Genomic DNA, 16,293 nt, shown 5'->3' on the forward strand with positions numbered 1-16,293 from the left:
TGGGGGCAACGGTGGTAAGACAGCTGGGGCACAGCAGTGACCAAGGGTTGGGACCCCTCACCCCAACCCTCAGAAGTGGCCCTAGTTACGGGCAAGGGGATGGTGCATGCGGCAGGAGTTCCTCCTCCAGCCCTGTTCAGCAAACCGCCACAAGCCTCTGCAAGTCACCTTTGCTTTGGTGCCGTGCACAGAACGGCAGCTCCTCCTTTTATCTGAAATACAGGGATCACCCTTATAACGTGGGCAAACAGTTACCAGGCAATACCAGCTGCAAGGAGGCACGAGAGCTCCAATGTCACAGGCTTCAGAGCAGACCTATTTTCCCATTTTCTGTAATTTTTCAAGTAGGATTTATTATAAAGCATTGCTAACTAGCTACAGCATGCTGACAAGGTTACAGTGTGCGCTGCTGACGCAGATCAGACCGGTTCACCTGCATAAACCTTTGCACCAGCAGCGATTCCTGTCACCCTGGGCTGATCAAATGAAAACTGCGGAACCAAGCACAGTGAAGCAAGAACCCAGGAAAATATGGAGGGGCAAGTCATTACTGGAGGCGTGTGGACTGAGCATCAGGAGTGATGAAGAATGAATCACTTTTGCCTGTCAGGGAGGGACTGATGCCATAAGTTGCAGAAGAGAAGGCAGAGGAGGATTGAGCCTGACCTGAATAGACATCACTAAGTCAGAAAGAAGCTCTTTCCAGCAAAGGGAAACAAGCTCCTCTTCTCCAATACTGCTGAAGTGGCTGTTGCTGGGTGAACTCCCTGAAATGTTCACTGAGCTGCTTCTGCCATTCATGGTCTTCTTTTTTTCCCCCCTCACATTCATGCTCAGTAGGATCAAAATTACTTGTAATCTTTCCTGTCTGTCAAAACCACTTTATTCAGCATTGGCATCTAATTTCCCTCCAGCTCTATTACAAACTAATCCAGGATCTCTGCATGTAAAAGGCCAAAAATTCTCTCTGTCTCTCTGATACCAATACACACACACACAGAGCAGCCTACGTTCTTCCTGCTGCCATCTGCTGCTCACTCATGGGTTGATGAACAGCTGGGAGGAGGTCTGGGTCTCCTGATGTGTGTGGGTGCTGTTAGAGGGAGAGCAGGACGAGGAGGGTGCATGTCAGCCACTCACGCTGCTGACTGGCACCGCTGTTTTGCAAGAGATGCTGAGGGGATGGGTGGAAACACATCGTGAGCTGCTCTCAGATGCCAGGATGTGCTTTCAACATCCCTAGTAGAAACAGGATCGAGACTAAGCAATGGGCTGAACCATTATTTATATTCGCAGTCTTCCCTTCTCTCCCTTTTCCAGTTCATATGATGAGGTGATAAGGAGCCCTCAAATCATCTGAGAAAGGACCTACTATTGGAATTGCTGCTAGCCTTCAACCTAAAATCACCAAAGTGACTTGACACCTTAACATCTCGTCTTGAATCCTGCAGGAACATCAATGCAAATCTCAACAGCAATAGCAAGAACCTAAACTGACCTCAGGTGAGAGACCAGAAACTGAAAGCAGATCTGAGACACCAAACTCACCCAGTTCCCACATCAGAGCCCATCCAAATGGAGAGCTGGGAGGAAGGAAAGTCAAATTCACCTGCAGCTTGACCTCGGAGGTAGAGAGCCTGAAGCTGACCTCAGCCCAGCAATTCCAGTTAAAACATTTCTGCATTATTTAAAATACAGCATCCATGAAGTAAACTCATGGGATTTAGATGGCATCTGGTGGCTGTTGCAACTGGGCTGGGAAAGAGATAAATCAAGACTTCTGTGGTGACTTCTTACACCTGTAGCTTGCAGCAGACAACATTGAGCCAGGGACTTTGCATACAGCGCTCTCAAGACTGTATGCCAACACTGTAAATAAAATCTTAACAGGTATTCCTAGATATGACATGCAGAGACTCATGATTCACTGCAACATAATCCCCTGCTCAAACTAAAAAAAAATGTTTTCAACAAGATCAGAGTTGTGGGTATTGTGGGTCCTGCATAAAAGTCTGCCTTGCTTCTTAACCCCTCGTTCACTGAGTGTCCTTTGGACAGCATATGACAAACTACCCCTCATGTCTCTGCCACTAGCAGGTCCTACCCCTGAGATATTTCAGGCTGCATCCTCGGAGGGAAGCCAGTCTCTCTGCTGAGAAGTGCCAGGCAATCATGCTCATAGCCAGGGACTGCCAGGAACCAGTTTCTTAACTTGGGTTAAGAAACCTCAAGAGTTTCTTCCCAGTCTCTTCCAGGGCTCCAGTCCCTTGGACCAAAGAAATACTCAGGGGAAGAGGGCTACCCTTTTTGTGGTGGTGACAACACAAAGATCAATAAAGGACAATGAATCGACCTAAGGAGAGACTACCTGAAACTCTACCCACTTGTCCAGATGCAGCCAGCCCTGTGCTGCCTGACAGTGCTCCCAGATGTTTAGACATGTCAGCTCTCAGTTGTGCTAGTGACTCCTCTCCAGCGAGCCCGTGTCGCTGGAGGCTGTTCCGTGCAATGGGACTGACTCGAACCCTCCTGGAAGAGACGGTGTGCAGAGCTCTTGCAGCACCCACCTGAAGCACTCTGACAACTTTGTCAGTGCAGAGTCTGCTTGGTTCTCCTTAGACTTAGTTCAGTGTGGGGCTTAGTCTAAGCAGAGAGCAGAAGGGGAGTGGTGAAGATGTTCGTACCTGCTGAAGAGTCCCCTTTGAGGTGAAGAAACAGTACATCATGTATCCTGGAATCAGTACCATGGAGGACAGAGCCATAAGCCAACCAATGCCTTGTCCCCATGCGGGATAGATGTATTTTCCCAGTGTCAGAGGAGTCATTTCCACCACACTGAAGAAGAACACGCCCTGGGAAAAGAGCATTAGCCATTGCAAGTGAAAGTGTGGAAAATCAGGGACCATCCATCCATTATTGCCTTCATCATCCTCTTAGCTCTCAACAGTCTTACAGCAACTCAACAGCTCCTTAAGCTAGTCTAGATGCTCTCAGCCTACCAACTGGTAATTTCATATAATTTCTCCCCTGATTATCCTATGCGGAAAGCTGGAACTGGAATACCTCTATTCTCCTTCTTCAACAGATTCTCAGACAAGCAGTGCCACCACAACAGCTCCTGAGCAAGTTAACAGTATCCTCACAGCTGGCCTCAGGAGTCTTCACCTTCTTGTCACTGGCCTTCTGACACCATTCCCTGTACTACTCATGCTGGATGCACAGGAACCAGCAAAGGCAAAATTGCTTTGCAGTTGGCTATGATGCTTTTGCTGATGTCTTTTACTCTGACAAACCTATCAGGGGCTGAGGCTGGAGCTGGAGCAGCCGACAGTCTTTATCAGACCAACAATAGCTTTTTAAAACCATGAATTATTTGCTTATCTTTTGGCATCTCAGAAAGAAGAACGAAGAACTGACGGCAGCATTTAGATTGAAACAATCATCCAGGGCTTTTCTTATGGGTGATTTCCAGTAGGCAGAGTGAAAGAGGCTCCTGTATTACTTTAGCCATCTCAGGCCTGCCTAGGACAGCCTTGCACCAGACCTGTACTGGACCAAGAACATAATGTTTCCCCTACAGCCCATCCAAACTAAGAGGCCCTTCTGGATCCACTCCTGCAGGTAGGATGCCTCTGTTCTTACCAGGCAGACAAGAGGAGTGAAGAAGGCCCAGCAGATCTTCCACCAGATGCAAGGTTTGTAGCCAATCATTTCTTCGATGTTCCTGTAAAATCTGTTCACACCTACAAGAAGTAATGAGCATTGAAAAAAACCATCCCATCTCAGGTCATCACCTCTTCTCACCTCACAGTGCAGGCCAGCCACAGCAAGAGGGTGACAATGCTGTGGCATAAGAAGCATTATCTGGAGGGGATGTGGCACGGGGACACAAAAGCAAATTCGTGCTAGCAGCTTCCATGTTCCTGGTGTCCTCTTGAAGGACCAGAGGGCAGGACCCCAGGCATCTGACAGTTTGTGCAGAGGTCTTTGTGGTGGCCTGCAGAACTGAGATGACAGCCTTCTGCTCCTGATCTTCTGGAGTTATCAGCCTAAGTTATTTTCAGTTGCAAAATTTTCATCGGCTTTACTGAGGTAGGCTTCTGAAATAACTGAAAGCAAAGGAGCAACATCTTTTGTGCTTACCATAACACCAAGAAATTGAGATGGTCTCAAAGAAGACAAGAAAGAGAAGACACATGCCACTGGCTGAGTAGTAATCAAACAGCTTGAAGACATAAATGCCACCCTGAGGAGACAAAATCAGGATCAAGGAGTTTAGCTATCGATTATGGTCAATAATATCAGCTGGGTGCTTGAATTGCTACTATCTGTGTCTGCTAGCTTTAATGTTAATTTCCTTGGACAGTGCAACTGGTGATGCAATGTTTGTACTGGAGTCTGGTTCTCAGCAGCAAAACTGATGTGCTTTTGCAGACAATTAGCCAGCCTGTTCAGGCATGGCCAACAGTGAGCAGAAAAGCAGGGATTCACTAGAATTTCTTACTTTTCTCTGTTTTAGATGGAGTCACTGAATTTAGTCTGCTCTGCCCCTCCCAGGAATTTTACTGCCTTGCCTCCTCAGAAACCTACAGTGCTCCACAAACAATCCTGACCTCCACACATGTGAACCTTGGCTTCAGCCAGAGGTTCAAGGCCAAATAGACTGGTCTTCTTTATATTATCTTCAGCCCTTGCATTAAGCATTCCCTCTGCTCAGGCTTTGTTGGCTTGAGCCCTTATTGCAAGACTGACAGCAGGATGGTGGTAAAAATTATGGTGGCATCCTAAGTCACTCTGAGATATGGCGATGATGAGCAAGTCTATTTATCCGGCATTAGGATGGCTCCTAGGGATGCTGTCGCTCTGCCAAAGCTTTCAGTGCTGCTGTGTGTGATAGTTTGATGTGGGGGGGTGTTCTGGTGGCAGGAGAGGGGATTTGCTCCCTGTGCCACCAGATCTGAGTCCCATCCCCCCCGGGGGAGGTTGAGCCAAATTGGCGCCTCTGCGAATTGCCCTATTTAAGTTGGGACAAAGGGGCGGGAAAGGGCTTTTTGCTGAGGAGCGAGGAGACAGCAGGAGGGCGCTGCCCTCGCTCCCGGCTCCCGGCCGGGCGGCCGCTCGGGCCCGGGCCGGCGCCACGTGCTCAAGATGGCGCCGGGGGAGCCGCATGGGGGACTCGGGAAGCGCTTCGCTCCCGGGGTGCCCACCGGGCCGAGCTCCCCCTGAGAGGATTAAGATCTAAGAGAAGACAACCACAATGACCAGGTCAGTCAAGATGGAGCAGGAGGAGGTGTGCTGGAGCTGAAGTTTTCCCTTGCAATCGGTGTGAAGATGGCAGGCGGGCCCCCCTGCAGCCAGGGTGTACTCGGCGGAGCAGAGACCCACTTGCAGCCCGTGGAGAAACCCACGTCGGGGAAGAGATGCCTGAGCCCAGGAGAGGTCGTGGAGCAGGGGATGCACGACGAGGTACTGTTAATAATGGGCATGGAATGCATGATGAGGTCGTGGAGGCATCTGGAGTCCGTGGGACGACCCACGCCGCTGCGAGTGGCAGCAGCTCCCTAAGAGGCCGAGACTGGTAAAGCCCGAACTGGTGCGATCCATGGGGAAGGATTGCAGTCCTGCGGGTAGGACTTACGCTGGAAAAGTTAGGGGTTTTTTTCCTCGTGAGTAGGGGATCACTGAATCAAGGGAAAAAATGGTGTAAGGATCTCCTCCTCCTTTAAGAAAGGAGCGGCAGTTAACATCATGGATGAACTGACCTGCACTCCCCCATTCCCTGCCCCCCTGCGCTGCTCCCTGGGGAGGTAGAGCCAGGAACAGAAGGAAAGGGTGGGTGGGGAGGTTGTTGTGTTTAAGATCTGGCCTTGTTTTCTCTTTCTCCTCTCAAGTAACTGGTTTTGTTCCCTTTGTCTCTTGTTAAGTAACTGTTAATAAATTGTTTTGTTTTAAGAAAAAGCTCGAGTAATGTTTTGCCCGGGACCATGGTTGGTGGGTGCTCCCTCTCGGTTCTTGTCTCGACCTCGTCTCGACCCTCAGTCGAAAACCACGACACTGTGCTATGCCAGAGTGACTAGAAGGGTGCCATGAATGGAGGTGCAAACACGGCTATCTGTACCTGGGTGATGTTGGAGAATCCAATGAGATAAGAGATGAAACAGACTATCGCGATGAAGATCTTCTTCCTGGCTCTCAGGAGATGAGGATACTCATCCATCAGGGCTGTAATGAACCCTTCCACAGTGCAGAACTATGGGAAAAGGTATACACCAAGGACCATATATAAGTATCTTAGCCTGACATCATCCCCACCTAAATTTAATTCTAAAGTCGAGAGCCTCATTGCTCTAAGTGCTCTCTGCAGATAATAGAAAGGAGGCACCTCCGCACAAAGTTGGTCCAAACCATCTTCTGAAAATGCCTCTCTCCCTCCACTGCATATAGAGGGAGCTAAAGCACAGGGGTTAAATATCTAAATTAGCTGAGATTAATGTCTGCTTTTTGCTTCCTGTGGAAATCCTTCTCTTTCTTTCCTCTCTTTCCAACCTGCCATGGCAGGAGGGATGGAATTAAATGATCTTTAAGATGCCTTCCAACCTAAACCGTTCTATTATTCTCCCTCTGAACTCTCGAGGACTGTCCTGCCTCTGCCCTGCTCCCCCACGCTGTCAGGCTCTCTGTCACAGCTGGTATCTGTCTGCTGCTGGGACACATGTAGGACCTGCTGCTCTTTATTTTCCATGTGTGCTCTTCTCAGCCTATTGCAACAGTACTTGTGCTGCTCAATGATCTAAAGCACTCATTAAGGAGTTGCATTACCCACTGCCCAGTCTCACATGCATGTGGATAATAACAACATCTCTGACCACCCAGTTCTTGACTTTATTTCACTTTTTCAAGAACACTACGTTAATTGCATGTAGCACATGAGGTGCCCATCACAGCACATTGTCTTTCTAGAGCTGAAAATACTTGGATGGCTTGTGCAGTGCTATACCAGGCACAGTATATTAATGCTGTCTGCACCCTTAACACATAAAGAAGTCCCCATGAGTGTTACCTTCAAATTAGGTTTCCTACTAGTTCTGCCCTATGGCATGAGGACAGTTTGACTGAATATATGTGAAGTATGTCCTTTCTTCCTATTTCTTGATAAATTGTGCGATTCACTTTATATCTCACTCCTAGAAATCACTGGTAACATAGAGATCTCAGAGAGCACATCATGCCTCTAGCAAAAGTCATGGGAAGTTTATGAGGGCAGCAAGCTCCTAGCTTCCCCAGTCACCCTCAGGAAATATACAAGCCAGTGCAATGAAAATGAAAGAGATTTCATTGCTCTTGGATGTCAGGGACCTACCTGTCCCTGGGAGAGCACTCCAGAAGTGCTGCCATTTTTAGAATCAGCTTTGAATAGGGAGACGAGAAGGAAAAAAACCTGGATTGGAGACGGAGGTAGAGGTGCACAGACTAAAAAGAGCAGCAGAGGGCTGGAAAGACATATGGAAGAAAAGCGAGACGTCTGAGCCATGCCTATAGCTGGGCAGGAACAGTGGAAGAGCTTGCACATCCCTGACTGCTGAGGCTGGCTTCCACCTGAGGCAAAGGGTGATATTTTTGCCCAAGGTTTTATCTCCACATGGTGCAGTGCAGAAAGCCAGTATTCCCAGAGCGTCAAAGCTCAACTGTTTCAACTTGAATTTTTAATGAGCTAAACCTTTTATGTTGGACACAAGTGCTATTAAAGCATCTTTTGCTGTTCAGGCATGGGTTCAGCTGCCTTTATACTCACTGACAGCGAGCTCTTCACCCCATCCCACCGGCTCATTGTCTGGAAGAGTCAGGACTGAGCTGGCACTACAGTGTGAAGAGACAGTGTGACAAAAAGAACACTGTCAAAAGCTATTCCTTCCACGTGGATGCATGGTCGGCACTGCTGGAGCCATGGGCAGGGCCACGCGGTCTGGCATCAGGTAAGGTAGAGAGGGAAAAGGCTTTGGAAGGGGTCCAGGGTGGATGTGGGGCAGAGGTTGGATGTGAGGGGTGTCCAGCAAAGAAAAGATGCCTCAGATAAGGGGAGGGAGTAAAACCAGTGGCCCTTTGGTGCAGGAAGAGGAATCAAAATCAGAGAAAGCACAGAGGGAAAGATCGGAGATGAGTGATGGGGAAGAGGGCTACAAAGTGAGTTCAAATCTCTTTGCCTCTATTAAAATTAAGCTGGTGTGTAATGGACAAAGTGAGAAACCAAATGGCAGTACACTGCTTTTTCTAGCCATAAAGCAGGACAATGGCCTTTGTACCATTTACTGAAAATTGCTTCATGTCAGCCTCATTCTTCAGCAGTGATGCAGCCTGGAGGAGGCTCACCTTTCCAAACCTGGGGACTGTGGCTCCCTAGCTGGCCTGGGGTCCAAATTTCCCAGCCCGCATACCCAACCTCAGATGCTCACACAAGATAAGTAGGCAGCTGAGTGAAAGCATGCGGCTTTCAGGAGTGATGAGGATCTGGTCATTGTCATGTTTCCTGGTCTCACCCTTGCCCTGTATGAGCACTTGTGCATGGGGTGGATACACACACACACATGCATGCACACTTCAGTCTGCTACCAAAAAGCTCCATTTTTCTCACCAACTGTCTCTACTCACAATTTTTAGCAAATATTCTCTTCATGCTCATGCCTCACAATTTATATTGTTCCTCTCATAAAGATTTCATTTCCATTCACTTTTCGCTTCTGCTTGTTCTCCTCTTCAGGGTCTTAATCATTACACAAGCTGCTGGGCCTGATAATCTGGGCTTGGTAGTCAATATAGGTGGCACTTTTGCCTGAATGAAAGTCTGTCTCCTCCTGTCCTCTCCCAGTATCAGAGGCTTCCTGTCCCCTCCTCAGTCACGCAGAGCACCCTGACCAGGGGGACCCGTGAGCCCACAGGGAGTTCAACTGCAGCTGCCAGATGTGCAGCAGAGAGCCACGAGAGCAGGTCTCACTGCTGGCAGCTGGAATTCCTCATGAATAGCCTGTGAGAGGCAGCCTCACATGGGACAGACGCAGGCTTGCAGTCACAAGGCTTGCTAGCTCGCTGGGGAGGAAAACGCCTGACCTGGAAACTGGTAGGTTAAAAGAAAGCATTAGCATATTACGAAAGAGGGTCTAGACGCAAGACAGCTAAAGCCCGGATGGATCAGAGGCAGAGAGAACATGAAGGCACACGAGCAGCAAGTGGGGGCACAGGAGGGGGACGCGTGTTATCAATATAGGTCATTCGTGCCCTTCAAGTAACTGTGGACGAGATGGGCAGAAGGAGGCAGATGTAGCTGTGCTGCCTCTGCAGAAGACTCGCTATTGAAGATAATGGACATGGGTGGACCTACTCCCACCATCATTAGGGCTGGGGTTTCTTGCTGCATCACAAACCAGATCTCAGCCCTACCTTCCTTCACCAGCCAGGCTTCTGAGCATCTCCGCTGTGCCTGCAGCCCCATGCCCAGCTGGTGGCAAGGGGCAGCCCCAGTCCCGTAGCCCTGGGGGCGCAGGGTACAAGAAATGCCCTATGGCCCTGCCGTGCCTCATGGACTGGGCTGCTGACCTGAATGAAAAATGGCTGCAAATACCACAAATGATATTTAATCAGCACGTAGCGAAACCATCTGCTTTTTTTTTTTTTTTTTTAACTCGACACTTCAAAATTCACATGCAGTTGCAGCTGTTGTTGCAGCCTGTGTTGTCTGACTTATGTGCATAAGCTTCCATGCTGTTAATAGTGTGTTGATTGAATCAGAGCTCCAGCATGCCGACAGAAAGCTTCTTCACATGTATTTATCTGTGCTTTTTAAAAGCTTGTTTTCCTTTTGATGCTTCTTTGTTCCCCGCCCCTTCCTTGTCCTCCTCCAGGCAATGATAGCCCCCCATGGGCTGCCTGCCCTCTGAGACTGGCTGTCAGAAGGGACTCGGAGAATTTCAAAATGGTATTTCAGAAGCAAATGCAGCAAATAAATTCCACACAGTGCTTAGAGGGCTTATGTCATGTCTCGAACTATTTACCAGCCTCTGAATGAATAATCCATGGAGAATAATTTTTTTTTCTGCATGTGTAGCTTCTTTTGGAACATTTAGTCATTATTTGAAATTATTTGCCAAATAATGTCTGCGATAATGCAGACGTTAGATTTAGGATGTGTTTATGGGAATGTGCCATAATTGAAACCAAGATTTGGTTGATTAGATTTTCCTGGAAACCTGGTTGTGACGTTTAGGAATAGGTCTAAATCTGATTATGAACTAGATTTGGGTTTTTGAACACTACCTGTAATCCAAGAGAGCATCCATTTTGTACCGGTGGTTTGCACTGCAAGGAAAGAGCACGCGGGCACAGGGGAGGATGTGACGGACCAAGCACAGGCTTTTGCAGAAGCCTTTCATTTGATGCACTCAAAAGGGAGGCATGTTGCAATTCACTGCTTCGCTGGGCAGCTACTTTTTTGCTGAATTATCAGGGAAAGAAGTATCACTGCTTGTAAAAATACAGGGAGTATGATGGTTTTTGTTTTATGAGGGCTCTGAGGGGAGCAGGGTAGGGACCTCTTGCTACATCCAGCTGCCTCCTCCTCAAGTACCTTGCAAGATTAGCTAACAGCAAAGCAGTCAGGGTACCCAGGCTCCAGCCTTTCCCAAAGCATGGCTCCTTCCTTCTGCTGGCATCTATCCCTGCTCACCTACAACCAGGCCAGGGTGCTTTCGCTCAGCGTGGGGGCCACTTTTGTTGTCAACAACAGTGTCAAAACACTGCATCAAAACACCATTCCTACACCACAGCAGAGCCCTAATTCAAATGTTGCGTCTCAGCTTTTCTCTGTGCAATTTATCGATGCTGCATCAGAACGCTGTGGTCTGTGTAGAGATGCTTCTCCCATCTCCTGGGAGTAGAGAAGATGAAGACTTCCCACCCTAACCTAAGAAAGTAGACCAAAGTAATGACATTTTCTTGATAGTACCTCACACTAAATGCAGTTTTGGTCAAGGTGCTCCATAACACCGTAAAGGAAATCCTAAGCATTCACACTGAGCTGCTCACAAAATCCCAAGCGAGCTGTGATGGCCACAACTATTATCATGCAGAACACAAAATGAAACAGTTAATACTGATTTCCCTTATTCACATACCAATTTTTTGAGGAAAAAAAAATCACATAGAATGGTAGAACCATAGAATGGTTTGGATGGAAGGGACCTTAAAGATAATCTAGTCCAAGCCCCTGCCGTGGGCAGGGACACCTTCCATCTAGATCAGGTTGCCCGAAGCCTCATCCAACCTGGCCTTGAACACTTCCGGGATGGGGCATCCACAACTTCTCTGGGCAACCTGTTCCAGTGTTTCACTACTCTCATCTTGCAAGAACAAAGCAACTATTACTTGAAAGAAATATTTTTCCTTTTTCCCTTGCCCCAAGGTATTTTGGCAGGGATCGTTTCCCACTAGTTCTATTTAAAGCCTGTGCGCTGAGCTGCCAGGGTCACTCGGCAAGATGAAGACATGCTGTGCCCACACAGAAGAACTGGTACTCCACTAGGGCCAACAAACTGATCTGAATGGACAAAGCTTTCCAAAGATCCTCTCCTCCTACAGGGAAGTGGTGATCTTCTTACGAGGCTGACTTGTTCTGCTGGGCGCTGGAAGCTGGTCATTACTCTCATTTTAATTCTCAGCAGGACAAGGACTAGTGCATTGGTCAGTGTTCTGGTTTTGACTGGGTCAAGTTAGTTTTTCTTTTCAGCAGCTAGAAGAGCTCTGTGTTTTGGTTTTAGTCTGGGATTTGCTATGAGAAGAATGTGATAGAGCACTGTTGTTTATAGTTGGCACTGAGACCTCAAGGACTTTTCAGCTTCCCATGGTCTTGCCAGTGGGCAGGAGCACAATGGGCTGGGGGAGAGTATGGCTGGGACAAAGGGTTCACAACTTCTAGTTTATGATTTGAATTTAGATTTAGGATTAAGGGCCAAACTGGCCAATGAAGCATTCCATATCATGCAACATCATGCCTAATATAACAATGAGGGTTGACTGGGAAGAAGGGCTTTTGCTCTTCAGGGAATGCTCTTCCAAGGGATCTCAGACTCTTGGTTTTTTGGAGTGCTGTCTCTCTCTGGTTCTCTTTTTGGACCTCTTGCTCATCTGGGATTGCTGTGTCAGGATTACCTGTTTCAGGATTGTTTTGCTGGGACAGGACAGGTGTTGGTGACGGGTGGTAAGCAACTACACTGTGCATCACTAGCTGTACTATTATCATCATATATACATTCATGTTATATATTATTACATATCATATTATTATTACTTATTATATGTTGTTATTATTATTATTATTATTATTATATTATTATTATTATTTATTATTATTATATTAAATTGTTCTTATCTCAACCTATGAGTCTTCTTCCCTTTTCCCTTTTTAATTGTTTTCCCCATTTCTGGGGGTGGGGAGAGGGTGAGCAAGTGGCTGTGGGCCTTAGTGCCCACCAGGCTAAACCACAACAGTCAGATACCGCCACACTTGCAGTATGTGCCGACCTTAGGGAGAGCACAGAGGCAATGGCCCGCACCAGAAGCTTTGATTCATGGAGTTTGTATCTCACCCTTGAGAGTAAGAAAAGACCCTCCTCAGCACTGTCCCAAGGTACAGAAGGGGACAGCACCATCATATCTGAAGATATCTTTGTATCTTACCCCACTTGTCCCTGGGTTGTCTCACCTGACTATCCAGACCCAACATCATTAGCATGGAGAATAGAGAATTGACCAGAGCGGGGACAGAGGCAGCTGTGTGACGACCTGTGGGTAGGCGAGGAAAGCCAGTCCGGGGCCTGTGGTAACGAAAAGAGGGATGCACCCATGTTTATAAAGCATTTGATGGGAAGTCTGGGCTAAGGGCAACAGTTGAACAGAGAGACAACAATCACAGTTGCACTGCTTTGGGCTGGGATAGAGTTAATTTTCTTCATAGTAGCTGGTATGGGGCTGTGTTCTGGATTTGTACTGGAAACAGTGTTGATAATACAGGTGTGTTTTAGTTATTGCTGAGCAGTGCTTACAGAGAGTCAAGGCCTTTGCTGCTTCTCACCTCACCCCACCCCACCAGTGAGTAGGCTGGGGACACACAAGAAGTTGGGAGGGCACACAGCTGGAACAGCTGACCCCAAAGATCAAAGGGATATTTCATACCATATGACATCATGCTCAGCATATAAAGTTGGGGAAAGAAGAAGGAAGGGGGAATGTTCGGAGTGATGGCATTTGTCTTCCCAAGTAACTGTTACATGTGACAGTGCCCTGCTTTCCTGCAGATGACTGAACACCTGCTTGCTGATGGGAAGTAGTGAATGAATTCCTTGTTTTGATTGCTTGCATGCAAAGCTTTTGCTTTACATATTAAACTGTCTTTATCTCAATCCACAGATTTTCTCATTTTTACTCTTTCGATTCTCTCCCTCATCGCACTGGAGGAGAATAAGCGAGCAGCTGCATGGTGCTTAGTTGCCAGCTGGGGTTAAACCACACCACAGTCAAGAATTGCAGGTATTTAATATAGGAGCTAGAAAAACCTGAACCTTCACGCGTGACACACCAACCCAGTGGGGTGCACAGGGGTAGGATGGGGAGACAGGAATGACTGGAGTAACACTTTGCCTTTTCTCTTCTTGCAAACAAGAAAGTAATCGAATTACTGCTACCAAACGGAGCTGGAGCACTTTGCTAGAAAAATAAACTGATATCTTTTTCTTTCTCATCACAAAATGTTGTTTCTTGAAATAAAGCTTTCTCTGGGAAGACAGCAATTTCAAAATAATATCTTTGTGCAAAAAGACACTGTCCCATCTTGGTTAAAAAATATTCTGAGATTACATTTTCAAAATTTTGCCTGGAAAAGGGACTCAAATTTCGATCACGTCTACTGAAAACATAGGCAGTATCTATTCTCCATAGGAAGGTTTCAAAAAGGAAACAGCCTAAATACTTCACTGCAGCAAAAGATAAAACTTCATCACTAAAAGAAGGTGAGCACTAAAGCAGGCAGAGATGCCCCTTGCAGCCCAAGCGTGATGAACATCAGCCACAGGTGCCTGAGACCCATCTGGGTGGGAGGGTGTGCAAGAAGGGTTGCACGCTTGGGTCGCAGTCAGGAAAGGCCTGGAGTATCCTGCACTCATCAACAAACTGCTCTCAAAGGTTGCTGCTGCATTTGAACCTGGGTTTCTTCTTACCTGAGGAGGCCAGCTCTGAGATCGACTTCTTCGTGATGTGTGACATGAAGCCAACAATTGAGAAAATAACAAATCCAGCAAATATGCTTGTGGTGGAGTTTATACAGCAGACAATAATGGAGTCTCTGGAAGAGGGAAAGAAAGGGAAGAAACCACTTGCAGGTCCCTATCAAGAGGCCACAAGTGAAGGCTAGGGTAAACAACAGACCAAGCCCTGCTGAGAGCAGGTCCTGTGCCTTGGAGAGGTAGTGCAGATGACGTGTTAAGTGTTCTGCAGGCAGGGGAGCCTCGCTACGATGATCGCAGCGTGTCCCCTAGGCTGCATATTGCCAGTGAGGGGACGTCAGACATCAGGCACCCCAGACTCACTGGGACCCCCTCCCTTACCCGTGAGCACTCCCTGCCATGCAGGAGGCTGAAAAAACCCAACAGACCTGTAGACATTGTTGTGGAAAGTGTTGTAGCTGCCCAGAGCGATCAGGGACCCCAGCCCCAGGCCGTAAGAGAAGAAGATCTGTGTGGCTGCGTCCATCCAGACCTGTGGAGAAGGAGCCAGGAGAGGAGTGCAGCAGGAGGGACTCTGTGCTGCAGGCGCGTCTCCTGCAGCAGCTCAGAGCAGGGCTGGCAAGGGGGCTGGATGCAGACCATGGGGCTGTGGACTTGGCTGTACAGCCCACTGTCAGGACCTGAGGGCACTCTGTCACTAGGGCCACAGGCACCTGCAATGCTGGCTGCTGACCCAAGCTCCAAGGAAAGGAGCTCCAAGGCAGAGAGTAGAGTAACGCAGATGGCTGGTGCAGCCCCATTTTGCCTGCGTGGTGGTGATGGTGTGCGTTTGTTTCGCAGATGTGATTGGAGCATGCTGTCTCCTGGAGCCACTGTGTGTCTCACAGCTACGTGGGGTCAGCAGGGACTCTGCACTTTCCCCCAGGGCAAGGAGTCTGCCAGGAGCCTTTAACACAGGGCACAGGGTTGGGGATGTGGCATGTGCCTCTCCTGCTTGCAGTGTCAAGAGGGAGCCTGCTAGCAAGCAATGTCTCCCCAAGGAGGAGGAGGAGGAGGAGCAGGGGTCTGCATCCTTCCCACATGGCCAGTGCATTGAGAGTGTTGCCTGGCCCAGCACCAGATGCACATCCCCAGCACTCCAAAACCCATGGCTCGAGGCTGCTTCCAGGGATGGATAGGGATTGAGGAAGGGTCATGCATCTCATTTTCTGAACTGTCTCTCAGCCACCTGTGCAGTTTGGAAAGGACTTGTGCATTGTCTGAATTTGTATGTGTGCTTGCTTGCTTCCTCAGAGCTACTCCCCAAGGGGTGCTGCTCCCCTTGGAATCCCATGTTACATGCTCAGCCCCTCCATTCCTCTTCCACTAGCGTGTCTTTGATTATCCAGTATGGAGTTTCTTGTACAAACAACTGCAGAGGACGGTTTGCAAAGCTGGTTCCAGTGCCTTAAGGGCTCAAAGCTTAGAAGGCATATGAAAAGGGGGCAGACTATTCATTTCTTAATTGTGTAGTATTTAAACAACTTTTCTGGTCTTGAGAGACTGATTTCCAGTATTAGAGCCAATGCAGCTGGCAGTACAGTACAGTTACAGTGAGTATCCTGCAAAAGGAATCATTGGAACCCCTTGGGAAATTCTGGTTGTCTAGTTGTTCCCACTCACAGGTGACTGGTGACTCTGGAGCCACAGGAGCATCGCTGCTGCAAAAGGCAAAGTCCGTGTCACCTGAAAAACTTTGCCTTTGCAAGCCTCCATGCTTCTCCTGGGTTCCCTCAGTGCTTCCTCTGACCAAAGCAACATTACTGGTCACCACTCATCATTTAAGCACTTCCAGAAACTGCTGCCATGTGTACTGTTGTGCTTGTGCTGCTTCTGAGCGCTCCATGCCAGTGCTATCTCATCATCCTTTCTCTGGGACCACCAGATCAAGGCCAAATCGCCAGCCCTGGGATAGTCAGTGAAATGAGGCATTCCGAGCCCAGAGGGAAGGTTTCTTTGTTGGGGTAATTTCTGATCCTCCCTCGCCCTA

The 16,293-nt window shown here is 48.1% G+C and overlaps 1 protein-coding gene across 1 annotated transcript in view; it reads right to left on the reverse strand.

Moving 5' to 3' along the window:
* LOC104377488 (sodium- and chloride-dependent GABA transporter 1) overlaps window positions 1-16,293 on the reverse strand; it is a 37,616-nt gene that overhangs the window by 146 nt on the left and 21,177 nt on the right. The window contains 8 exon segments of the mRNA XM_086610752.1: window positions 2,685-2,852; window positions 3,643-3,743; window positions 4,144-4,246; window positions 6,119-6,250; window positions 12,749-12,786; window positions 12,789-12,860; window positions 14,259-14,344; window positions 14,684-14,796. Of these exon segments, the coding sequence (XP_086466878.1) occupies window positions 2,685-2,852; window positions 3,643-3,743; window positions 4,144-4,246; window positions 6,119-6,250; window positions 12,749-12,786; window positions 12,789-12,860; window positions 14,259-14,344; window positions 14,684-14,796 (813 nt within the window).

The sequence above is a fragment of the Tauraco erythrolophus genome, chromosome 4 (assembly GCF_009769465.1).
Source record: "Tauraco erythrolophus isolate bTauEry1 chromosome 4, bTauEry1.pri, whole genome shotgun sequence".
Taxonomy (NCBI): Eukaryota; Metazoa; Chordata; class Aves; order Musophagiformes; family Musophagidae; genus Tauraco; species Tauraco erythrolophus.